Genomic DNA, 26,467 nt, shown 5'->3' on the forward strand with positions numbered 1-26,467 from the left:
AGCATAGTTGGGATAAAACTCTGAGGTAGAAGTAATGGTTGGAAGCAAAGTTCCTAAAATTCCATTATTCGTCGCGAGGTCGCGATGAATTTCGCATGATGACGCATTTTGCTGAACATCTGCGCGATGAACGCACCTGCAAAAACGAAGTAGAACAAGTTCTAAAAGAGAAATATAATGAATGAAACAAACCTGCACCAGATTCACTTCCAGGCAAGGTCTCATTCACCACATTTCTTCTTATTCATCCACTTTTTTTTATTAATTTCATTTGTTATAATAGACTAGACTTTCGAAAAGGAAACTCTTCCGCACGATCCATACTGCCGAGTATCTGAGAAAGAATTCTTAACCGTTCAGTAACTCATGCCTCATATTAGACAATCCTATGGACCATCTCCTTAAAGTTCATTCGTACTCGAAAGAAGGAATAAAACGAGAGATGTGAGAAAGAGGAATCCGGAATTTTAATAATAATTCGGTGATATACGATAATAGCAATCTGGATAGTGGTAATTAAATGTAAATGATAAGTACCAAAAACAAACAAATAAATATGTATGATGCTCCGCTTTCGAAAGTGGCTCTGAAAAGGGATGTCGGGCATGAAACATCACAAAACAACTGGATGTACAGCAACATCATGATGTACAGCAAAGACGAAGTGGTAAAAGAATGAATAAAACAGCGCTAACCTGCAGGGCGCAGAAATCCAGAAGAAACTGAAACGAATATGAAAAACTGTAGAGTAATTTAAGGACCACCCCAATAGTCCCAAAAATCAAAAAAATCTTTTTCCCGCTTCAACGTAAAATGCAGTGTTGTTCCGTAATGTACACTAAGCAAATCAAGCTTTACGCCCAAGTGTGGATTACGGTAGGTGGTGGTCGCTGTGATGCTCATTGGGTGGGTGGCATCGGGTTGAGAGCTGTGCTTACGGCAACTTCCATGTTGCCGATATAGTACGCTCTCAGGTGATCAGTTAAAGGTGTAGACGCGACATTCGTGTGCCTTTTAAGGCCATAGCAATCCTTGTGTTGAAGGGTAAGAGGGAAGGGAAGGTGTAAACTATGAACTACGGAGGCTCGACTCCGTAAAGGCGTTCACCTTCATCTCAGAGCGCAACACTAATTTTAGACAAAAGGACAAGAGTACGGGAAAAATCTTATGATTGCTGCGGGGAAGTGGTGTTATAGTGAGCGGCATTTGTCGTATTTACAGCATTTGTACTAGCCAGTCATGAACAGATCCGACTGTGTGCGCATCATGACGTTTGCCAGTTTTATAAACTGCTGCTTAGATAGTAATAAATTGTTAGACTACTTAAGTAATCAGCCTCACTGAGTCCATGCGTCTAAAGAGACGCGGAGATAGGAAATTGTGGACGTGAAGTAGGATGGTTCGCTATAAATAAGTCTCGAACTCAGCGAAAACAATAAGTGGTCCAGTGAATAGAGTTTTGTCAAAACAGAGGTTAAGAGTATACAAATTCGCCGTTATCTCCGGTGCATACTAAAGAGCAACAAAGTCCCCAGGCGGACCGCCTTTTCGAAATATGATCCGTCAAGGAGGGTACAACATGATAGCAGAAACATTTTAGGTCATTATGTTTCGAGATCGAAACACACTTGAAGAGCAGGGACATCTGTCCCTGAGTTCCGGTTATAGATAACGAGTATGAGCATAGCCTCGCTCAATTCCCTCTAACGGTACTGAAAGATGGCGTGGATCTGCCTAAGTTCCTACGAAGTACATTAGAACGCGCTATTCTTGTGTCACGCCCCATAGACGCGATAGTCGGAGCCGGTGCTCCGATCAATCTACGACCCCGTTACAGGGATTACTCGCCTGAAACCCGTACCACCCCAGATTCGTGAGGTGATGCTTTTAAAGGTTGCATTAAAAGTACCTCAAAGTAGTGGAAGAAACGGATAATTGAATGGTGCCATTGAAATTTTAAAAAAAAAATAAAAATTGAAACTAGTCCTTAATTATTTTAACGTCTTACATTATCTATATTTCAGTAGAATTTGTTTTCATCTTCTACAAGTGTCATGTTTTATTTCAGAGTAGAACTACACAAATACTGTAAAATCGAACAAATATACAGCAAAGCAAAATGGTTACATAAACCCTAGCGACTAAAGAATGCGATTGTATTAATCCTTAATTATTTTAACGTCTTACATATTTCAGTTAGTAGATCGCCGATTCCATATACAATTCTTGAAACCCACTATAGTTTTATATTTGAAATATGAAGATTGGGACGGGCATAGATTTATTTGTGTTCAACTTAAATTTGATCTTTTAAGAGTATCTTAGAATAATGATGCAGAATTTACGGACTTGACAAAAAAAAATTCCCTAGGATCATTTAAATTTTCGACCAATTAAAATTCTTTGAGAGGATATGATTTGCTCTGATGAATTCACAGTGGCTATCGTCGTCTTCTTCCACCTCTAACTTCTAGATCTTGTTGTTTCCTTTTTCCTGATATTTCTGGATCTGGTCGTCGAGAGGTAGCAGCCTTAAAGAAGATTATAAATAAGCGTGTTGATTTATTTATATAAATTTACGTTAAGAACTGTGGTTTTTATTAGAGTGGAAGGATACAATGCTTACAATACTACTGTGGTATCAAAACGATGTGAAACCTGATATAACTCCGCAGGCATGAGGTGCTACCTGCGACGGTTACAATCAAACTGCAGAGATAAATAATAGTTCTACCGCTGCACTCCGTACGCAACCGCCTACGCAACTAACTAAGTCAACCTTCGGGTCATTTGGACTCGATTATAGTTGCATATGTGGGCGATTCTCTTACTTTTTGAATTTATAAAAAGTAGAAGGAATCATTCTTCAATTAGAAAAGAAACGATGAAATTAGTGAAAAAGTCTGCGATTAATCGCAAAGAAGGTTCGTTACTGCCAATGCAAACGGGTTAGCGCATCCCTTTTGTGCTCATATAATAACGAAAATAAAAGTGCTGGTAAAATTACAAAAATAGTGTCACCAGCGCAAGAGACCTTCGAAACTCCTCCGAAACTATAGCTATACTTACAAAACACTGAATTAGCGGCATAGCTGTGTTGTGTTTCATTTTAATTTTGTCATAAATTTGAATATTTGGTCACTTCACCTTTTTTGAGTCTGATCCTCTGCGAGATGATCCACCTACAGGTTTTAACGGAAGTGCCTGAAAATCAGGAACTACTTTCTGCTTCATCAATTCTCTTCAATTAACAGATAAACTTAAATGAAAAATTCATGGGAGGAACTTGAAGTTGAGGGAAGACATAAAGACACTAAGACATAGTACATTACACCTAACAACTCCTCGCTCTGGGTCTTTGCTGATGCAAGTAAAAACACCATAGCAGGATCCAAGTATAAAAAGGTGCGAGCAGTACAACCAGGTCACACAGCTGATTAGTGGCAAGACTCCACTTGTACACAAAGGGAATTCGAAATTGGAACTAGTGGGATTTGGCATTGCTCTAGCCTACCGCTTAGCAACCACAATAACAAAAGTTGTAAAATGTATGTTTACAGAAGAAAATGAATGGATGAAACCTCCACCCAAAATTCCCATCCTTGTCTGTAGTCATACGGATTGGATTATAAAATTGCGGCAGTTTTTGACAACTAATGCTCTGAAAGACAATTTTTGTCGTAACCTAAGGTATAATAGTTCTGCAGGCGTTGAAACAGGTGGTTTAATGGCAACCAATTTGTGGGGTCAGGAATCAATGGAATTTGGTTTTGAAATCTAGAAAGTCGGAGTTTTGATAGCCGAAGAACACCCGGAATTTGGAACCGCAGGTACGGGGGACTAATTCCGAAAAAAAAGTTGACAAGAATGAATCTTAGATGTATGACAGGGGTATCTCCATTTCCCAAACTTAAATAAAACACTGTGCAACAAAATATTCCTTAAAAGAGGCGAAAAAAATTAAATGGAACTTCCGTACTCTTATAGTGTAGGTATGCTAGAGCACTGAGCCAGCAACTATCGGTGGAGTTACATTTCTAGTTGGACTCACCTACTTGTGCGGCCTACAACTATAATACTAGGTTTCAAGACACTGTGGATTATAACCCGAACAACTCTCAAAATATTGTGGCACATTCTGACGACGATTTGTAAATTAGTCAGTGAAAGGAGGAGCACATGTCGAGCCAATCTTTATAGTGCCAAGCGTGGAAACGAAGAACTCCTCAAAAGAAGGAAATTCTAAAAATCTGTTTATCTAAGTGTTCAGTCAAACTTCTACCGTACCTCAGTAATGCTGTAAAACTTGCGTAGTGAAGAGGCAGCGCATCAGCTGCCCTCACTTGTACTGTTGCTGTGGTAGAACACCACCTGGCCGCAGTACAGTCAGTCAGGTTGTTGGATTTCACTCAGTTTACTGTGGTCAGTTAGTGTCTATTCTCCTCGCCATTCAGGGAAAATTTTGGATTTTTTTTAGAAAAAAATATACAGTGGTAGAGCTGCGTCAAAGCGACCTGAAGCTAGTGCCACTGCGGTTATCGAGTTCTGAGATTACCTCCGTAGTTCGTATGGAGCTAGCGATGATTTCACGTCGATCGCAGCCCCATGTTAACTACTGCACTAGGCTTCAGATCGTTTTGATCTGACTTTGTAATCTCCGGTATCTTCATTCTATGTGATATCAGCACCCGTATTGGAGCCATCGCGTCAGAATTTGCATTAACATCATGCAAGGAGTATTTCGTGATACGATGAGTACCAGCACTCACTGTCACTGTCACTGACATCCTGTGAGCCTCGGTTTTTCCTCAGAATCTTACGTTTTGGAGAGGATTTATCAGCATGTATTGGGAAGGACCTGTTATAAGTTTAAAAAAAGCATTGGCCATAAAAATGTATACTTACGGGTTTAGCTGCCACTTTTCTTTCTTTAGGTAAGATCTTGGTTGTCTTTGCAATCACTACAGGTTGTACATTAGCAACAGCAGGCGGCTGGGGTTCGACAGCATTAGGTTTTCTTGCTGGAGCTGCTGGTGACGGCTTTTTAATGATTTGATCGGGTGTACTGCAAAGCTTTAATATTCGAAGGCAATGACACCACTGGAAATATATAATGCCACTATCAAAACCAGCGTACAACAGAATTGTTGGGATCTTTTCACGGAAAAATAGTGTAAAAAGGGTGTGGATAACGAGTGCGAGTGCGATCGCGCTCATTTTCCTCTGTTGTTCTGAAAAACGGCTTGAGGAACGGCTTGGTCGATCGGATTTTCCTATGGAGTACCTAAAATCGTGTCATGTATGCGAACACAAGAATGCGTGATATGTTGTTGGGTTATACGAACGTAGGCATACGTGACACGTGACCGCTCACCAGGAGATGCGGCGCGAACGCTTGCGCCGGCATAGATGGCACGTTGTTGAGTGCCTCGTTGGAAAATTCGACCAAGACGGTTTTTCACGCCGTTTTTAAGGACATTTAGAGGCAATTATTAGGTTGGTCCGAAAGTGTTGCACCAACATTAACTTTACGATCAAGAATTTTAGAGCCCTTGAATTTAAATTTTTGCTAAGTGAATTTAGTGGAATGTTCTAGAAGCTTACACCAGAGGGGTATATAAGGACGCGCATTTCACTTTCATTCAACAATGATTTCAATTAACCTAAGTCAGATTCGAACCATCGTGTAATACGAAATCCTGCAAGGCCACAACGCAGTCGACGCCACTGCTCCTATCTGTGCTGCGCTCAGAAGAATAGTAGTATCCCGCCTGGCTGTCACTCGTTTGTTCCAACAGTTCAAATCAGGGGATGTTTGATTGCTCGAAGATCAAGCTCGTTCTGATCGCCCGACTGATTTGAATGGTGAAGCTTTGCCCCAACGAATTGTCTGCCCCGCATATGACGACAAGAGTGAGTGTGTATCAGTCTTTGCTTCTGCGCTCATACTGTATTTTCTCTGCGAAATCATCACAGAAGGTGAGAGTTGGGTGATGTGCGTTAATCATGCTCGGCAGAGAAATTGCCACCGGCGTACCAGACCACCTCAAAAAGAGTCGGAAGGAGAATTGCACAGAAAGAAGATTTTCCTGTGTTGTTCGTGGAACTCCAAGGGAATGTTGTGCTTTGAACAGCTCCCATCTAAGTACACCGTGACTGCTCAAACCCCATGTTCTCAACTATTGAAATTGGAAGACGCAGTTCGCCTGAAGTGTAAGAAAATAGGCCAAAGTTGTCCACACTCAATATTCCAGGATGCCGTTTTGTTTAGGCATGGATCGAACGTTTTCATTCTACCTTACGTGGGAGAAATTTGCCAGGAAATTGCCAAGCCTGATTGGGAATTCTACTGCACCCTGCCTATTCTCCCAACTCGGCTCCGTCTGACCGCTATTTGTTTCTGCAGCTGAAGATACATCTACGAGAGGAAAAAATTCGAAAAAATTTGATCAGATATAGCTGGAAAATGAGATTTTGCGCCTCTTCGCTTGCAGCTGCCTGAGACTTCTGGAATCGATAATCTAGCGGGGCGTTGGACACATGTAATGGATCATGATGGTCATTATTTTGTTGCTTGATACTCTATGACTAATAAAGTTACAATTATTTAGAGAAAGGTGTGGAATTTGGGGCAATACTTCCAGACCAATCTAACAATTGTGATTGCCGCTATACTACTGATCTACATTTCTAAAATTATCTTTCCGTGGAGAGGTTATTTTCCATGGTATACTGTCTTTGTAGGTAGTGCTGTCTAGCGGTAACAGTATAAGGCTAAGCTGAAGTTAACTAACCTGTGTTTTTGAAAACGCTTGAGGATCCAAGCGACATCCTTCATTCTAGGTCGATTGTTAGCCTGGGCAGCCCAGCATGCAGTGACAATAACACGGATTTCATCTGGGAGATCATCGGAAAGAGGTGGACGAAATTTAGGGTCAGATATCTGAAGTGGATTCTTTTGGTGGAAAACATAGGAAGCTAGTGACGGAAAAAAAATCGTAGATTGCAAATAAACTTCATCATCGGTAGATTCATATGTAAAGGGACACTAACACGAGCTCGAACAGTTTTGTTATCGTACTCTTCAAAAGGCATTTTAGCGTTGTTGAAAATCTCCCAAACAAGAATACCATATGAATATACGTCGCATTCACGAGTGTAGATATGCGTTGCAACCACCTCAGGAGCTTGCCTGAACAGACGGCGCCGACATTACATTCACGAATAACTCGTGAAGCAACCATGCACCAAAGGAAATCGTAAAAACCTGACATATTCATTCTAACCATTTTGTTGGGATTCGTTCGTTCGGTTGTATCTTATATGAGTCCGCCTGCTTTGAAAGCCCAAAATCCGATATTTTCACTATGTTTTTTTGAGTATCAATTAAACAGTTCCTGCATGCTAAATCCCTGAAAGATGCAGTTATAGTTAATTATCCTTATTCAAGAATGGAAAGGTTCAAAAACACCAAGCAGAACGAGCACCGTTGTACGCGTTCCGGTCCACTCATCAACCTTTTCATTTGTTTTACCTGAACAGGCCTGCGAGGAGACCTCATTAAAGGCATCATTCCACGAATCTGAGGTGGTACGGATATTAGGTGGTGGATTCGTATATGGATCGTAGATTATGGAGAGGAGGGTGATTGCGTCCATTTCTTCCTAATTGCCGTAAAAAATGGCCCGGAAGATACGGTTTCAGGCTTTCCGGCGCACTATTTTCTACAAGGAGTTCGATTGGAGCGCGCCAGCCCTGTGCGGCGCCGCATCTTCCGGGCCATTTTTTACGGCAGTTAGGAAGATATGGACGGAATCACCTCCCTCCCCATAGTCTCCCATATTCGAATACTCCACCTGAAATCTGCACCACCTCAGATTCGTGGGGCGATGCCTTTAATCTTCGACCGCTCGCTCACAAAAGCGGCACGGTGTAGCTGGATTTCGTAGGAAAGAATGGCGTCCTCCATACATTTTTTTACGATTAGGGACAGAGCAGGGTTAGGCTCGTTTTCATAATCTACCATGAAACCTATGTTTTTCCTGGGGTTTCCGTACCTCGTCAAATTTATGGGACGCTGCCTTTAAGGATACTACAGCAGGAACGTTAACATGGGCGGAACTAACAATTACTATCTGAAGACCATTGGTGGTTTCACTCGAACGGAGAAGATGAGTGGAGAAAGCGAGAATTCCCTTTCGAGCGCAACCGTTTATGTAACTGCACTTCGCTTCACCTCGTTTTGACCCATAACATATATTTATATTATTTTTACATATATTTTATAACATAAACTAACATAAAATAACATAAACTCATCCCAGATTCGCTTCTCCTTCTCCTCACTGTCTTTTACTCACAAAATATCCAGTTTATCCTCGCGGAGAATTACAGTTTGCACTTTTTTAAATGCATATTCGCAATAAAGTGCCTTGAGTTGAATTTTTGGAAGCAAAAATACTTTCAGACTTACCTATGCATGCAGCGTTTGCTATGCAAGTAGTACAGCCCGAGAGCAACATCAAACGAATAGGAGCACTTGTCTGGAATTCCAACCTGAAATAGTCTAGAGGTTTGATTGAATGGGTCAAATTAGGGAGATTTAAGAAGAAATTTTATTACCGTGTTTTTCTTTAAGTGATGATCAAGGCCACCTCCATTTACCATTTCCATAACAATCATTACATTATCGTTTTCCATTACCATACCATAAAACCCGACGACGTTACTTCAAAAAAAAAGTATGTTTCGAAATTATCGTATGATGCACGTTTTCTTCAGCTTCTTCTTTTCTTTTAGAATATTCTTGGGGCCTCGTAAACAAGTTCAATTTACTCAGCAATGCAGAAAGAGGCTACTCAAGGCCAGATGTACCGAGAGGGTCCCAACATTTTTACAGTTATGCACCGACACCAATACGTAAGTACGTGGACTTCTTAGATATACGGAGCAACGCTGGAAGAAACTGCCTTTCACTTTCGTCGTGCTCAGGCCTCCAAATAGGCCCATAGTTGAGGATATTCCTAGCCCAAGGAAAAAAGTGAGTTGCAAAATTGCAGGAAATTATTTGACAACTACTAGCATCGCTCGGATTAGACTTATCTGATTATTTTTTTCTTTTTTTTTCCGAAAAAGATCTTTTTTTTTATAAGTTTTACTTTGGTTTATTTCACTAAGAGACAAAATAGAAATGAGAAAGTCGGTCCCGTCTGGATCCTATTGACCTCTACGCGTGTACTTTTAGGTGGAAATGAATCGAGTGAAGATTTCAGGCGTTACCCTTCATTAAAAACATCATTCGGAAAAATAATCTTACACGTGTTGATATTGTCGCATAAGCCGTGCTTCCTTATACATTTCTTGCATGTACTTTTTATTATCTTCTTTTATTTTTGTCTGAACAATTTTTTTTATATCTGTAAGATTCTTAGTAAATAGAACAAATAGCATCACTTACCACTTTTATGGCAGCTTCGACCGTTTTAGTTGATGACTGCCGGAGTGTGCCTTTCCATACCTCACCGAATGCTCCTTCACCTAACTTTGTCTTCAAATTAATCTTATCCTTAGAGAGTTCCCAAGGTTGTTTCGGTATTGGTTTCAGCAGCACTCCTTGGTCTTGTAGACTTATTTTTTCTTGATAGTGCTTTCTAGAAAATTCAGTACATAATAACTTGTAGGCAATATAGAGTTACCTGATACTTACTGGACAATTCCTGCTACTGTGGTTGCCTTGTTAACGCCATCTATGGTGAACATCCTCACTTTCCCCATCTGTACAAGGTGAATTGGATAGTCCTTCATTTGCGACTCAAGTCGAACTGTTAAGCATGGCTAAAAAAGTTGTCCGCACTCAATATTCCAGGATACCGTTTTATTTAGGCGTAGATCGAACGTTTTCACTCTAACAGTCAGATTTTCTTACATGTTTTTGAAAGTAAAGAGGAGTAAAAAGTCAAAAATTGTGAAGAAAAGAACTTCATTCCACATTTCAGTCTAAGTTACAAGGACAAAAACTTTAGATCGGGCATGTTTTCTTTACGTATTCGGTGTTAAAACTCATTTTTAGCTTTAATACAAAAGCGGTGAATATAGAATATATAGCGACCACATTCTGATAGGATTGAGAAACCATGACTGCTTTTACTTAAACTCTACTCGAAATGGAGGAACAAACCATTGGTCCTCTTCCTCCTTCCGGTTCCAGTTGGCGAATAAGAAAATCCCCTTTATTTGCAACAAGAGCAGCGATATCCTCTATAGGAAGTGCACCGTGATACCAAACTTCATTTTCAAGTTCCTGAATGTGTTTACACTTTTATTGCTCTTCTGTTGCAACATTTTCTTCTTCAACAAGAAGAAACACAAATATGTTGTGGTGTTCAAATATAAAAACTAAAAGATGCTGATTTCTCAAATGCTTAGTTGGGACTATTATGTTTAAGAGAGATATCAGAAAGCAGATGGTAAGAGGTCCCAGTGCGGGTGTACGAGATACAAAGCTGACAGCACATCCCAGCTTCTACTGCTACTGTACGGCTACTACTGTACTGCATCACTTGAATATTATAGGATCGGTGGATGCTTGAGATCGGAGAAGCAGTTTGCAATGCTTTTAAAACGAGACCCTGTTCGAGGTGAACTTCACAATTTCAGCTATGGATGTCAACAACGAGGATTCTGCCACTGAACTTTTGTCCTACTTTAGCTTCCACTTCGAGCAATGGATTATGCTTTAGGGGTGGTGGAGCGTATGCGTGTATAGGAAACTATAGGAAACATGCGACCTATAACTACCTAAGTTTTAAAGCTCTTGATAGAAAACTATGCTCTCGAACCCCTTATTGTATTCAGCACAAGTGCGACCACCAGGAATCACCGATGGGACACATATAACCTTCTTCAACAGCAAGGAATTGTTTAAGGAATACGATATTTATAGTAGAAAAAAATATGTTTACAATCTAATCACGTACAGCAATTATGCCCTCTGCAGCTTCGTCAACAAGGCTTGCCATAACTTGATCCACATTTTCTCTCTCGACTTCCTGAAATTAAACCTAAAATATTGCGATAGTTTACCAACAGAGATGCAGTCCATTAGTTAGCTACAAAAACAGACAATTCTTGCTAGGATGAATTTCTGTTATTATCGTCTACAGGGGTGGCGAAGTGTATCATCATGTAGGCAGCCAGGATTATCGGAGAAAATCCATTACACGAACAATCAATGTTCATTAAATATACTAAAAAGAAGAGGAAAAAAAAGAAAAAAAATGAAGTTTTTCGTAAGTTTGCGTGCCAGATTCTTCTAAATTCGTTTTTATTCTAAACAAAATTTGCTTGACTTAATAGACGATTTGTTAGACCTACGGTCTTAGCGGCTATGTGGATCCTAGAGTATTTCAGTCATAATTGGCAGTCTCGCCACCAGCCCACTCCTGTTCAAAACGGCTCCCTTTCTTCAAACTGGACATATTCTCTACGTTCTCCCTCCTGAAATATAAAAAAAACTTCTACTCACATCAATTTGTTTATTCAAAGCAAGAAGAGGTTGTTCAGGTTGAGGTGACTGCTGATCTGGAGCTTTTGGTACCAGAACTTTGTTGCTTTCTGTTGTAGCGTCGCGAGCCTGAAAGGTGTTGGATTTTGCTTTTAGAAGACATTTAATAAGACCGTTAATAAAATCTTTCTGACCTGATCCTTCGCTTTTGTAGGCCCAATCCAGCTACTCTTCTGTAAATGAAATGTTAGTTGCATCATCAAACGGCTTAAAAAATGAGAATGAAATACAGAAAAATTTCTAGCACTGTAATGAACCATTGTACAGTTTTGCTTAGCGAACTTAAATGCTATCTATAATAATTCCTCAATAGATTCTCCTTTACCATATATCTTCTAAATGCTTTTCGCTCTTTATTTTCGAAATGGGAATAATGAAAACTATATCGGAGAGGCGAAATCCTTCACTTTTGGACGGCGAAAGTTGGCGAAAGGACCCCTTTCACTTGAGCTGCACCCCATGAGCTGAACACCCTTCACCTGAGGAGGGTCCGACTTCTCCCTATCGCCGCTATACTAACAGTTCTGAATGAATGAAGTGTTTAATGTTGAGTGAAGTAAGGAGGGGGATCCGAAGCGAACGCCAGATACTTTGTCCTTTTATGCCTTGGTTTACCCGGGAGCTACAGCGAGTATGCCACATTTCCCGCCAGCCACATATGATTGTCAAAAGCTGGAAAAACTCTTTTAATCCTCCTAGAAATGCAGAGTGTAGTTTGACAGAGCAGCAGAAGGCACGTCTAGAGACTTCCGAAAATTAAGGAGAACATTAAGTTATAAGAACAGATATCCCGAGAAGTTATTGAATGTTTTGCTTTCAAAATCTTCAGTCGATTCGCGGAATTAACAGTTTTAATCGCAGTTTTTATTGTAGAGCGAGCACTTTAACCTTACATTTCAATTATAGTCGGGTCAAACTGACATGAAGCCCGTAACGGCGCGCTGGAGGCAGCAGTTGGAAGCGAGGTGGGGACATCGCAAGCTGCAGCGATGTGTGGTGCCAGTGAAGGGTTCCAGTACGTTCCTAACCGCTGCGTTCCACCGCGCGTCGCCTCGAGAGAAGCCGCGTACGCAATTGCACCATGCTTCATGTTGTTTTGACCTTGTTATATTTAACAGAACTAACATCTCGTAACACACAAATAAGATCGTACGCTAGGTTAGCAGTTACTGAGATCAACCAATAGCAATAAGAAACTAGAGATAGAAATAACTAAAATAATAAGTAATAGATAATAAAATAAAATAAAATAATAATAAATAGAAACTACAGTTGCTGGCGTTAATGCTTCAATTTATGGAGCAGAGCGTCGAGTGCAGATAGTGATTTCTGCATTACCCTTATGCATTTTCTACCCCAAACGTTGAAAGATTGGTGGATGTGTTTTCCCTCTTGTTATCTGTTACTTATTGTACATTACCTCGTCTGCACCAGGTCCTTTCGTCGACGCTGACAGTTCTTTTTGAATAATATCTTTGCCCGATTGTTCTAAATTAACTTTTGCTGGTAAACCAGGTTCAGCAGGTTGATCTTCGTCCTTTAATATTTGTTTTTCCTTCGCACGTTTGGATGAAGACAAGTCATCCGCCATCGCCCTTGTAGTTTACTGAAAATTAACTGTTGGGTTAGCCAGAATAAAGATCGATAACGATCTTGGTTTTGGTCAAAAAAAATAGTATATGATTGAACGATTGAGTTCGTTCTGAGTCATTTGGTGCCTCACTCACGTAAGTGACTTCAAATATTGGTATTATGGATGAAACAAGTATTGTTATACAAGCAGAAGTGAGATTCAGGCCTACAGAATTGCCCGAGGAGATTTGCAAAATGAGAAACAATCCAGCCAAGTAATGTTTTTCACTTTCAATGTTTATTTATAATTACTTAGTCGCAGTGATGGATAATCATATACGTAGCCAAGTCTGTGATATAACAAAGTTGCTTCCACATACTCACTTTATGTCGCCTTCATGGATTTATGCTTAACAGAAAGTTGCTAGCGTATTTTTTTAGAGAGATAAATCCCTGTGAATTTCTTCCTATTCGTTTTAGGAATAGGTTTTTTTTTATAGGAAAAGGGAGGGTTCTTTCCAGACCTAAAGGCAGCATATCACGAATCTGGGGTGGTACGGATTTCAGGTGGAGTATCCGTATACGGGATCGTAGATTATGGAGAGGCGAGTGATTCCGTCCATTTCTTCCTAATTGCCGTAAAAAAACAGCCCGGAAGGTGCGGTCCATGCACAAGGCTGGCGCGCTCCAATCGAACTCCTTGTAGAGAATAGTGCGCCAGAACGCCCGAAGCCATATCTTCCGTGCTGTTTTTAGCGCAATTAGGAGGGGAAAAAAATTGAAAAAAACATACAAAAATGTAAAATATATAAAAATATATAAAGATATAAAGATAGAAATGGACGGAATCACCCCCCCCCCCTCTCTCCATAGTCCATTATCCCGTATACGAATACTCCACCTCAAATCCGTACCACCTCAGATTCGTAGAGTGGTGCCTTTAATCCTCGAAGGCTCGCTGGTTGACGGGGCACATGCGCAGGGGCTGGGGTTTCCAATGCCGCCGTAAAAAAACAGAGGCTTCCCGTCCGTTTTTTACAGGAACCACGGAGAGATGAGCGGAATCACCTGGTTTTCTCCAATCTACGACCATGTATAGAAGCTTTCCATGGGAAATACATAACGCGTCTGATTCGTGGTATGCCCCTTTAAGATTTTCGAAGACAGCTGCACTGCAGACTGCTACCAGTGAAGAATGAAACAAATATCAAATGTTTACATATTATGACACTGATTTGCTTGATACCATCCTATATTTAGGACATATCGTCGTGTTCATAATTTATTAGTTCGGCTTACTTTCTGGTGGAATGGACACAAACGAGAAGGAGGACAACCTTCGCAATCAAGAGCTTATGTGGGACAGTCACAGTGACGAAGATTTCGGAGACTTACTCGATTTCATTATGAAGAACATGTTGTCAGAAAATAGTGTTCACCAACTAATGGAATATAACTACGAAGGAAACAATTTGGATGAAGATTTTGAGCATAACAATGGACGAATATTAAAGGAAGCAGATTTTTTACACGAAGAACTTAATAGAAGTCTCCTTAAAAAAATCCAAGCATATATCGACCTTCAACCAGGATTTCCATGTGTTAACACAAGAGACAATAACAAAACGCTATCGGAAATTGTTCGACGCCAAATTATACTGGATGAGATTCGAACAAAGTTAAATGAGAATACATTGAAAATCTACGCACGAAGACATAATAGGAATTCTAAACTCAGGCGACAGTTCGGCTACTCGTTCCTTATACCAGTGAAAATAGGCTTGGAAATGCATCCATCCTATTTTGCACTTATCGAAAAAATGAATCCGGATTTGTTTAATAAAATCCATGACGGTGAATTGGATCAGATTCCATCGCCACCGGATGATATACAGTAGGTTTTTACTAGTATTATTTTCTGTATTTAGTGCGCCGGGAGAGGCGAAGAAATCTCAGCAAAAGCTCAAAATGTAAAAGTTTGTGATTTTCGAACTTTTTTGAGTTCCTCCTTATAGGTATCTAAGTCGGCTTGGGCAATACATTGATATCTTTGAGCGAGTACTTTTGTCGGATCCTGTCGAATACAACAGAGAAGAAGTAAGTTCCTTCACAGCATCTTATTACGAACGTTAAAGCTTCTTACTTAACTGTATCGAATCGGTCAGTTAGGTAGCATATAAAGCCATACCTTTTTCGACTCTTCTTTCCCTCAGCGTCCAGTTTCCTTGTATCTGTCGTGTCTGTGTTTATTTCTGTGCATCATACTCTAGAAATGCTTTATAAGATTTGTATCAAAGTATCCAGCCGTTAGTCATTCCGCTCGGGAGCCGCCACCGCGTTCACTTCAATTCAGAATCGTTTGAGGTTTACGAACGTGTAACTGGCCTATACAATGACTTGCGGGGGCCAGCCGTTGGGTCAAGTCAGTGTTTTTATCCTCCCAGACAAGTCTGGTACCAATTTATCGACCCCGGAGGGACGAAAATCTTCGTGAGCACTAGGGCGGATTCGAACCTTCGATCGATCGTGTAGACAGTGGAACCTCTAACCGACTCCGCTACACCCGCCCTAGAAATGATTTATACAAAAGAAATTCACCTCCATCTTTATACTTCCCTCTAAAGACGGATCCTATTAATAAAGGCGCGCCGTCGCTACACGATTACGCAGTACCCGAACAGCTTCCTATATAACAACATAATTTTACTATCTATAAGAAGACGAACTTTAGAAAAAAAGTGTGTTAGTTGAAAAGGTGAGACCCGGCTATGTTACCCGCTACGAAACCCATTTTCGTTTTAGGCGATACCTTCGCAGAGATTAAACGTCCTTAAATTATACCGCCTATAACGTTGGAATTTACGTAGCGTAAGCTCTTTTACTGATGTTGCTTACAATTTCAGGCTTACATTCTTCAGATGGAATACGATAGGGTATACGACTTATTATTCTCAAGGAGTGTGAGCGTTACAATTCTTGGTGACGGTCAACATACGTAACTTTCTGTACAGATCTCTAAACTGTCTTTAATTGTAAGTTTTTTTTTTTGAAAAAAAAACTCCAATCTTGATAGTGTAAAAGGTGTTTGAGTGAAGGTTCTCGCTGTTTCTACTAAATTCACAGCGAGGTAATTTCTATCAAAAGCTGTGCTACACCGAAACTTTGCAAGCAGCGGTTTTTTTTTTAATTTTAAGGATGGATATGCCACAGATATTCAAGAAACTTTATTGAGGCTAACGTTTTGGCGTTGTCGCCTTCGTCAGAGTCTGAAAAGTCAGATTATTTGTAATATATCCTCTCAAATCCCTCATCCAGAACAAGTCATCATTCCCTAGGATGCCACATCCAAAATCCACATCAAAAGAGTCCAAATCGTTGTGCTTACCTAAGTAACCGCATTGCTGTGACATAAGAAAAAATCCGCGTGGAAAAATCGCTCCACTAATACTAATTAGGATGCGAACCGCATATGACCCGTAGATCGAATCCCGCAAAGGTCTTGATACAGAGCCAGCACGTTGGTCACGGCTCTTCCTTTCTATTCATTTTTGGACATTTAGCGTTTATCCAAAACACGTCCAAAGTTTTGCGAGCCATAATTTCGTACGATAGGATCGTGGCAGCTATGCAGAAAAGAGCATTTTCATGACATTTTGTGCGATGAGTTCCGAGAGGCCTCGCAGAGAATACTTCATCCTTACGATTCGACCGCTATATCCGCAGCGGAACCTGAACAATCGTTTTACCTAGCTCATCTTGCACTTATGCCATCTTCAAATGCTCATGGCATGACCATGAGCGACATGGTTCTAGATACTGGCTTACTACAACTTATATTGTTTAGCCGATAAAAATAGATAAAGATAATATAGTAAACATAGTGATATGTTGTATAGCTAATATAAAAATAGCTAATAATCGCAAAATCGAAATCTTCGAATGATGCTTTCAAATCGCAGCGGTGTCAAATGAATAGTAAAAAAGCCAAGCTTGAATAGACCAGAAAATTTTCTTCTTTTCTTTCAATTCTTCAGAAAACAGTGAGAGTAACATTAGTAACAAGAATAATTTTAATTCTCTAAGAGAAATGTTCCTCTAGAAGAAAGGTATAGACCTACCGGACACCTCTTGGGTTCAGTATTGTAACTGGGTGGATTTGATTTTCTTTTCGTTTTTTTTTGCGAAAACGAGAAACAAATCGAATTAATGCAAAATTGAAATAGGCAGTTACAATGTACTGAGGTTGACGGATTCTGTAGGGCTTCCTCAAAATTATTTGGGAGTTAGAACTGCTGTAGAAACGATTTATTGAAGAATTAAAGGGGAAATTTAATGAAATCTTACGCGCTGTTCTTATCCTTGTGCTCTATGAGCCAAACTTCTGTCCGTTTTTAATGGTAAACCTAGAATTAATACAGTAATATACGATTATTTCAGCACAACTAACAACGAAACGGAAACGCTGAAATGAAACTATTGGATTATCTACTCATGAAACGCTTTGGTAATTTGTGTACACATCTGTTTACCTAATAAAATAATGCTTCGAGTTCTTGTCTTTTTGAGTATGAGTAATTTTTAGCACTGTTTGTAATGAATTACCTTTCTGGTTGAAACAAGCCTCAAAGCGTCGATACCTGTAACGTTTTTGCGGTTACCGAATCTTGTATTGTGGGAAACTTATGGGCTCCGAAACACTTAGGAAAAGTGAACCTGATAAGATTCAAAGTGTGGTTGAAGAAAAGAAAAACAAGTACAGTACCAATGAGTGTATCATACCGTACTAAGTGTTAAAACTGGAAACTAAAACTCAAAAATCAAAGCTGAATATCGAATCATAACAGCGCAAAGTGTGCAAAATTATAATCTGGGACAATTCCCACCATCGCACAGCCGTACATATCCGAAGCTTCTTTGTCCCTCTAGGTATAATGAACCACGATGTTTTTGTTCGGAAAAGGTTCCCTAGTGTATTTGCACGTGTAGGTGCACGTGCATTCGTAGTTCAATGCATTGTTTTATCCAAATTGTTGTTAAAGGCATCACCCCGCGAATCTGGAGTGGTACGGATTTCCGGTTAAGTACTCGTATACGGGGTCGTAGATTATGGGGAGGAAGGTGATTCCGTTCATTTCTTCCTAATTCCCGTAGAAAACGGTCCGGAAGATACGGCTTCGAGTGTTACGGCGCACTATTTTCTACAAGGTGTTTGGTTAGAGCGCGCCAACCTTGTGCGGCGCCGCATCTTCCGAGCCGTTTTTTTACGGCAATTAGGAAGGAATGGGCGAGATCACACCCCTCTTCATAGTCTACTATCCCATATACGAATACTCTACCTCAAATTCGTACCTCAGATTCGTGGGGTGATGCCTTTAACAGTAGCTTGTCCATTTGCGGAATTTGTTTCTTAAACAGCTCTTTCCATATTTGGCTGCTCTCTTTCGGACCATAAAATACCTCATCAGGACTCAGAAATAGAGGTTGAAGTGACGATTTTGAAATAATAAAAGAAATAATTAGAGAGAAGATTAGTGCACCGCTTCCAAAAACCAGCCCCATATCGAAGCGTTTGGGGTTTTGCCCTGCGGCGCAGGCAGCTAAAGCCTTTTGTGTGGCACTTGGTGGCTTGCTGCTACTTTAACAGTTTCATAGCATGAGGAAAAGCGTCAGCCGATATGTTGTTATCAACTACAGAAGCTGTCTGAATAATTCGTGTAGGCTGATCAGGTGTTTGAGAGTCGACTAGTCAACTTTTACATTTCCAAACTATGATCAACTTTAAGGAGGTCATTTTGTTAGTAAAAAACTACACCTTGACCTGACTTGTAACGATTATAGATACGCATATACTGACATAGAGCACCGTGCGGTTGCGTAAGCGCCGCGCTCGAAGGGGCGCAATGGAGACAGCGGTTGGAATCGGGGTGGGACCATCGCGAAATGTAGCGAAGAATGGTGCTAGCAAGTGTCCTCACTCAATTCTAACAGCTACGGTCCACCGCACCGCTCTGACCGCAGCCGCTTACGCAACCGCACTGTGCTTCATGTCGTTTTGACCCTACTATAAATATGAATAAAGAGCGGGTGTGGCACAGTCTGTAAGAAATTTCGCTGTGACCGCGCGATCGACTGAATGATTCGAATCCACCCTAGTGCTCACCAAGCCCCTAAACCTTCCGGGATCGACAAGTCGGTACCAGATTTATATGGGAGAGTGAAAACACTGAATTGACACATCGGCTGGCCTCCTCAAGCCATTGGATAGGCCAGTTAGACGTTCGTGAACCTCAAACGATTCAGAATTGAAGTGAACGTGGTGGCACATCCCAAGCGTCTTGATTACCGCCAGGAACTCTATCCATTATCCTTCAAGACAGGTGCAAATGATGCTTTCTTTGTTTGTGATTTTGACTGATGACGTCATCACTTTTCCTTCGCGACATTTTAAAAAATACAAAGTGAACTCGATTCAGGATTGAAAGGTCAACAGGTGTTACCCTGTTTGTTTCCCATTACCTTTTTTCAGTGACTTGTTATCTGGTTTATGATGTCAATGAAATACTTAAAAGGCTCATAAATGTTCCCTGTGACAGGTGGGGGCTGTTTGGCGGAGCCTCATCAAAATCTCCATAATTTGGAGAATGTATTAGCTGCTAATAAAAAACTACGATATCTTTTTTCCTGCTAGCGCCGGCGGAAGAAGCGTGTTACATTCGACTAGGACAATGAAGGTCAATATGTGGTGCTACGTACAAGAACACTCAATGATAGGCTGGGAGCAGCATCTCATCAACTTACTTTTAACAGAGGATACGTTTTCCTCCAATAAATCGACGTAGACAGCAGGTAGGTACACAGGATGTATTTCGAAAAAACGCAGGTTCAACCTTGCGTGGATGTCGTGTGTGGCAAACCTGGCAAACTCAACTTGTCGATAAGTTAAAGGCATCACTGCAGGAATCTGAGGTGGTACGGATTTCAAGTGGAGTATTCGTATACGGGATTCGTAGATTATGGAGAGAAGGGTGATTCCGTCCATTTCTTCCCAATTGTCGACGGCCCGGAAGGTTCCGGCTTCGAGCGTTCTGGCGCGCTATTTTCTGCAATGAGGGCGATTGGAGCGCGCCAGCCTTATGTACGCGTCGCATCTTCCGGGATGTTTTTTTACGGCAATTAGGAAGAAATGGACGGAATTGCCCATCTCTCCATAATCTATGGCCCTGTATATATATGTATGTATGTATGTATGTATCTACGGCCCGGCCCGGAAACTCCACCTGAAATCTGTACCACCTCAAATTCGTGGGGTGATGCCTTTAAGTGTGCGTTAAGGTAAGTTATTGCAACTGCTATAGCCATGAAGCGTCTTTTTAAACGTTTCATATACTTATTGTGCATTCCCCTCAATTGTATTTCATGGTGTCGACATGTGATTAACCCCAACGGGTCCCGGAGTGGAACGGCGCCGCCTCTCCACTCCGGAAAGATTCCAGCTGTCGTCTTACTCCGTGACGTCCTTGCGCCTGTTTCACTTCCTCCCATTATGGCACTGACACTGTTGCAAGAACCGTCCTTCTCACCTCGTTTTTCTGCGTTCTGGCGCTGATGCATCCGTTTAAGGGCGTTGTAACTAGTATGATTGTATTCTAGCGTCACCGCAGCATCAACTTGGCCACGTGAACGGCAACAGATTATATCTCTTTTTTTTCTGAGCCAGAAACGTCAACCTGGCACCGTAGGTCCGGTTAAAAAGCTCTCTGATGTGCTGGATCTGGCAAGGTGAGACCCGTCCCCTGATATATGCGCTAAATTATAGCAATCGTCGGCTTTAGCTCCATTTCTGAATAGCACTGCGATCAACTTCAGCGTCAGCAATGTGGAACCAGAATATGGAACAGTAGCAGCTGAAAATGATTGAGATAAAGTCGGACAAGCAGATCACTTTATGCGAGTTTTCACGCCTTTTCCTGGAACTACGGCGGCTGCAACCATAAGTCTTTAAGGAGACACTTTAAAGGCGTCAGCCCACAAATGTGAGGTGGTGCCGATTTTAGGTGGAGTATTCTTATAAGGGATAGTAGATTATGGAGAGGAGGGTGATTCCGCCCATTTCTTCGTAATTGCCGTAAAAAAAACGGCTCGGAAGATGCGGCGCCGCACAAGGCTGGCGCACTCCAGTCGAACTCCTCGTAGAAAAAAGTGCGCCAGAACGCCCGAAGCCGTTTTTTACGGCAATCAGGAAGAAATGGAACGAATCACCCCTCTCTATAATCTGCTATCCCGTATACGAATCCTCCACCTGAATTCCGTACCACCTCAGATTCGTGGAGTGATGCCTTTAAGACAGTCAACACCAGGAATATCATAACAACAAATGGAATTAAAGACGTGTCAAATTCGAATTGAAATAAATTGCGCACCGTCAAGTTTATCTGATGTTATTTTTCGATAAATTTCATTTCATTCCATGGGTTTCTCATTCTTGACTGCATTCTCACCTGGAAGAACTATTCTTGTATTCTTAAGATTCTTAAGAATTGTATTCTTAAGAACATATCGCTTAAAGAAAACATTAGACTTTCACCAATAAAAGTTTTGTATTTTCTGCATAGGATGCAGACATAAAATTTAATGGAGCAAAAATGAAGAAATAAGAACGAAGTAGCACAAAAGAAATTTTTATCGTAGCAGATTGGAGACGTGGGCTTCGTGCAAAGATAAACCACGCTGGCGGAGAATTTTCCGAATTTGATTACCTTTCCCTAGACCGGATTTCTGGATTTTTTTCCGTGCCTCATCTAAAAAATCATGCAGAGTTATTTTAACAACAAGCTAGGATCCTAAAGAGAACATCAATCAAAGGCGACTTCATCTGTGATCTTTTAAGGTAGTTTGTGCTATAACAATTACTGTAGCAAGACTATTTTAGCTGGAAAATAATAAAGCAGATAAGAAGTGCCTGCTATCACAACAGCACATCGAACGATCACAACTTTACTGGCAAAAAACGTTGAAAAAAAAAAACGGAAACTCGAAAATTATGGGATTTAGAAAGCCCAACCGACGACTGTGCTGTTCTGGTATCCATGCTCCATCTTCTCTTTTTTTCTCACGGTCTGTTGGAATTATCAAGTGCATAATTCTCGGCTGGAATTTATATGCGGGTGCTTTTCTTTGTAAGTCACTGCTCTGTTTTGGTTGAACAGATTCATGTTCGAGTTTTTTTTGCGGATAATTTTGTTTGTGTTTACAAGTTTGATATTTACCGGAATTCTATTGCCCTCGCACATCTACAATTTGCGGATTGTTTTCCTTTTTGTATTTCGCGGTCTTTTTTTATAACAAAAAGGTAGCAAGTAATAGTAGTCTCATAGCTTTCGATCGATAAGTGTGTCTCGACACATGAGGAAAGACTTCCACGTTTTATTGGGAGGAAAGAAAAGATCGAGATGCTAAGAAAGAAACAAATGGTTTTAAAAGTATTTGGCACGAAATTGAAGAAGAGAGAATGGCGAAGAAAGTTCACTTTGATGTAAAATGAAGCATCAAGAACACTTCAACGACATGTGAAGGTGCTCATTCAGAATCGGAACCGAATTCGATCCAAACCTCTAAGGATCAAAGGATGCAAGGGTGCGGATAAATGTGGCTTTATTCGTGAACAACTAGAGTTGGTAAAAACGACCCGAAGCTCGGTGCAGTTACGTGAGCGGCCGCGGCCGAAGAGACGCGATGGAACTAGATGTTGGGATCGAAGTGGGATTATAGCTAGCTCCACTTGGAGCGCAGCGTTGCGCGGAGCCAACGAGGGTCTCCCCGGGCCCCCTCGATCACAACCGCTACCACCCCGCTTACCAATTGCGCCGAGCTTCATGTCGTTTTTACGCAGCTAAATCGAAGTTTGTCTATAATTGTCGGTATTGTCCACTCTCCATAAGTATTGGAAAGGAATTTTCGTACTTTCAGGCGATATTATATTGTTTGTGTAAATTCTATCCGTTCGCAGGGGTTTCCTGTTTGTGACAACATGATTTATGTAGTTTATTGCACTTTCCAGGGCGAGTGTAGCGCAGTCGGGAAGAGGTTCCGCTGTCTGCACGATGATCGATCGGAGGTTCGTATCCGGGCTGCTGCTCACGAAGCTCTTCATCCTTCAGGGGTCGATAGATTGGTACCAGACTTGTCTGAGACGATAAAAACACTGACTTAACACATCGGGTAGCTCCCGAAAGGTGTTGTACAGGGCAGTTACACGTTTGTAAACCTCAAACGATTCTGAATTGAAGTGAACGTGGTAGCGAACTTCAAGCGGATTGACTCACACCAGACACGTTATCCTTTATTCTTTCTCCCAATTTCCAGGTGAGTGTAACGCACTGGTAAGAGATTCTGCAGTGTCTGTGCTTTCGATGGCTCAGCATCGCCCAGGGCTATCTGTAGTAGTCCTAAGCTATTAATCCCAAGCATTATGTCTGTGATTGAAGTTCCCTACTGCACTTGTAGTGCTTTTGAAGCGGGTTGCTGTGTCCACATTTTCGTCTTCATCGATGTGCAAGTCATATTCGAAGGGAGACTCTCCAAGAATGCTGATCATGTAGACCTCTTTCTTCCTTCTTTTCTTGCGGTCATCCATCTTGTCTTGGCTGAATCGTAGCTCAGCTCTCAAAAAAGTGGGTCAAAGTGATCAAAGTCAAACGATGTCAGCAGTAGCGGAAACATCGTTCACATACTATATACTTTTCGGGTGATAATTATGTGTATTATTGTACGCTGTCCTGTTGCGTGCTGAACAAGTAGGCTAGGATCAGCTCCTAAAAGTGCTTGAGAAGAGCCTTCTCAATCTGAGTCTCAAAGTGAGAAACACTTTCGAGGTGTCTGTTGAGTGGTTCTCATTCAACACGTCACATTCAATAAAAATGAACGGATAGAAGGGACAATGGGAGAGGAGAAATGGGCTTTTTTTGTGATACCAAGATAGACAAGATAGGAAATTAAACATTGCAAAGAATGTACTTTTTATGTGTACGGTTTTTTCTCTTTACGTGCCAACTATCTTGATGAGTTACTTCACAGTTTAGAAAGGAAAGAATAAACTTGCTCTATTTATTTGCACTCCATTCGTTGGCCACCTGGAGGTAGCAGGAAAGGAATTCTGAAAAATCAACAGAATAAAGTGCGGAAGGAAGCGACAGTAAAAAAAAACTGCGTTGATGTACGGTAGTTGTTATGCTAAGTGAATGCCCATTCAAAGTGTTTTTTTTTTATTAAAAAATATATTGGTCCAATACTTTTTCTAATTCCAATGCATCTTTGCAATGGCGACTCAGTAAATTGTCTGATCAACGGAACATTCTCGAGACAGTTCGACCAATCATATCGATAACATCTTACAGAAAGCATGAACGGTAATATTCACAATCCTTCGCAATATTCGCGAGCAGTAATCCAAAAATCCTTACGTCGTTGAATAAAAGTTTGTTTTACTTCACTTGCAGCACTGTTCTCAAATCTGGAACTCCTACGCAAAGAAATACATAGCTAAGATTGAGAATGTCAGAAAAACATTCACCGACTAGTTTTTTTTAGAATTGTATGTGTGTACCAAAACATTCCAAAAACATAACATCATACATATTACAACAGTCCATTAAAGGTATTAAACTTGAAACCTTTGCTGTGTGGAAGTGATTTAGGCTCAGTACTTTCCTTCTTTTTATTTCGAAATGAAACTAAACTGGTGCCCAGTATACCAGTTCTAGTATGGGAAGGTGTTTATTACATAACAGAGACCTTTGCAGAAATTACCCTTGTCTTTCTTAAACGTTCTTCGTTTGTTTTAAATTGATTTTCTTGAGTTGTAACCAAGAATGGTGTTGATCGTCTTCGTTCTTCGTTCGTACTGCTAAATAGCTTCATCTCCTTCCCTTACATGTGGTTATTGCCAAAAACAGCACGATTTTCAAACACAGCAGAGAGAAGTTGATCTAGTTCAACTTTTTAAACTTAAAATTCCCTGAATTTCTCTTTCTCATTTCAGCCCTTCCCAATGGACAAGTCATCTTCCTAGTCCTCCTCAGAAAACACGCAATGTTCGTATAGCAATCCTAAGTTCGATCGCCTATCCTCCAACTGTAGATCTTCTGAGCTTTTCCTCCGGATTCGTCTTGATATTTACCTGTTTCGACTTTCGCTGTTGTCTTTGTTTCATTTATGTCGCTAGCAGCGTTATTGTTTTTATTTTTAACTATACGTTTAACCACACTATCCGCTCTCTACTTTATTAGCAAGGATCAGACTGGTGCGATATTTCCTATAGACTTACATTTAAAAATTTGGTTTAGCACTGTTGGCATTTCCCTGTTACTTCTTTCTCAGAAAAAAATTTTTATTTTCTTCTGACAAAGAAGTAGCAGGGAAAGCCAACAGTACAGAAGTAGAAAAATTTCTTTCTTATAATATTAGTGCTTCCATTTCTACACACCTGTTAAGCGGAGTGAGTCAGTATATCCACTTGCTGAACTACCGATGCTGTACCGAAAACTTCCATTAAGTGGACATCTTGCTGGCTGATGCGAACAGATGCCACTAATTTCTATAGCCTTTCTACACTTCAAAGGCATCACCCCACGAACCTGAGGTGGTGCAGATTTCAGGTGGAGTAGTCGTATACGGGACCAGTCGAACCTCGTACAAAATGGTGCGCCAGAACGCCTGAAGCCGTATCTTCCGGGCCGTTTTTTACGACAATTAGGAAGAAATGGACGGAATCATCCCCCCCCCCTCCATAGTCTCCCATCCCGTTTACGAATACTCCACCTGAAATCCGTACCACCTCAGATTCGTGGAGTGATGCCTTTAACAATTCCTTGGGTCTCAATACCTACCTTGTAGAGTTCTGATACTTTTGAGTTCTAAATCCTTGTCGCCGAATCGTACACAGGACTAATCTCTGCTCATCCTATTCTTTGTATTTTCTGTATTTATTTGAATTCCTCCTTAACACATCCTTTTGATTAAGCATGATAAATAAACAAATAAATGAATAAATAAATAAAAAAAACAAAGACTGTCTACATTATGAGAATGAAAAGGATGTGCTCAGGACTACATACACCCAGTTCACAACACAATACTGCAGTGGTGACGCTAACATATTTCGGGCCTCTTACAAATGATATACTGGGTGAGGAAACCTTAGAATATATTTAACCTAAGGTATACAGCACGGTAGTCCTTCTGTTTAAAGGCAGCGTATCACGGAACTGACATAGCTGGGAAAATTGTAGGAAAATATAGAGCTTAGTGTGTAGATTACGAATGTGAGCCTTACTC

The 26,467-nt window shown here is 40.8% G+C and overlaps 2 protein-coding genes across 3 annotated transcripts; one reads left to right on the top strand and one right to left on the bottom strand.

The window, feature by feature from the left end:
• Nucleotides 1–274: 274 nt before the first annotated feature.
• RB195_000424 (uncharacterized protein) lies at nucleotides 275–13,154 on the bottom strand (the record flags this gene model as incomplete). Its single annotated transcript, XM_064196763.1, has 18 exons — nucleotides 275–334; nucleotides 696–722; nucleotides 2,469–2,531; nucleotides 3,148–3,204; nucleotides 4,906–5,065; nucleotides 6,795–6,943; nucleotides 7,054–7,192; nucleotides 7,287–7,412; nucleotides 8,474–8,556; nucleotides 8,623–8,728; nucleotides 9,317–9,396; nucleotides 9,458–9,650; nucleotides 9,707–9,834; nucleotides 10,178–10,300; nucleotides 10,977–11,048; nucleotides 11,525–11,632; nucleotides 11,698–11,736; nucleotides 12,984–13,154. The coding sequence occupies 18 exons, from the start codon at nucleotides 13,152–13,154 to the stop codon at nucleotides 275–277; spliced, it is 1,884 nt and encodes a 627-aa protein (XP_064052644.1).
• Nucleotides 13,155–14,445: 1,291 nt separating this feature from the next.
• Nucleotides 14,446–17,581, top strand: RB195_000425 (uncharacterized protein; the record flags this gene model as incomplete). 2 transcript variants are annotated; one of them, XM_064196765.1, is made up of 5 exons in its annotated part: nucleotides 14,446–15,029; nucleotides 15,151–15,232; nucleotides 16,039–16,095; nucleotides 16,147–16,167; nucleotides 17,573–17,581. In XM_064196765.1, 5 exons carry the CDS (start codon nucleotides 14,446–14,448, stop codon nucleotides 17,579–17,581), a joined length of 753 nt encoding a protein of 250 aa, XP_064052645.1. The 2 variants fall into 2 exon arrangements, with proteins under 2 accessions (XP_064052645.1, XP_064052646.1); XM_064196764.1 differs by lacking the exons at nucleotides 16,147–16,167; nucleotides 17,573–17,581 and having other exon boundaries at nucleotides 16,039–16,134.
• Nucleotides 17,582–26,467: the final 8,886 nt, after the last annotated feature.

The sequence above is a fragment of the Necator americanus genome, chromosome IV (genome assembly GCF_031761385.1).
Source record: "Necator americanus strain Aroian chromosome IV, whole genome shotgun sequence".
NCBI lineage: Eukaryota > Metazoa > Nematoda > Chromadorea > Rhabditida > Ancylostomatidae > Necator > Necator americanus.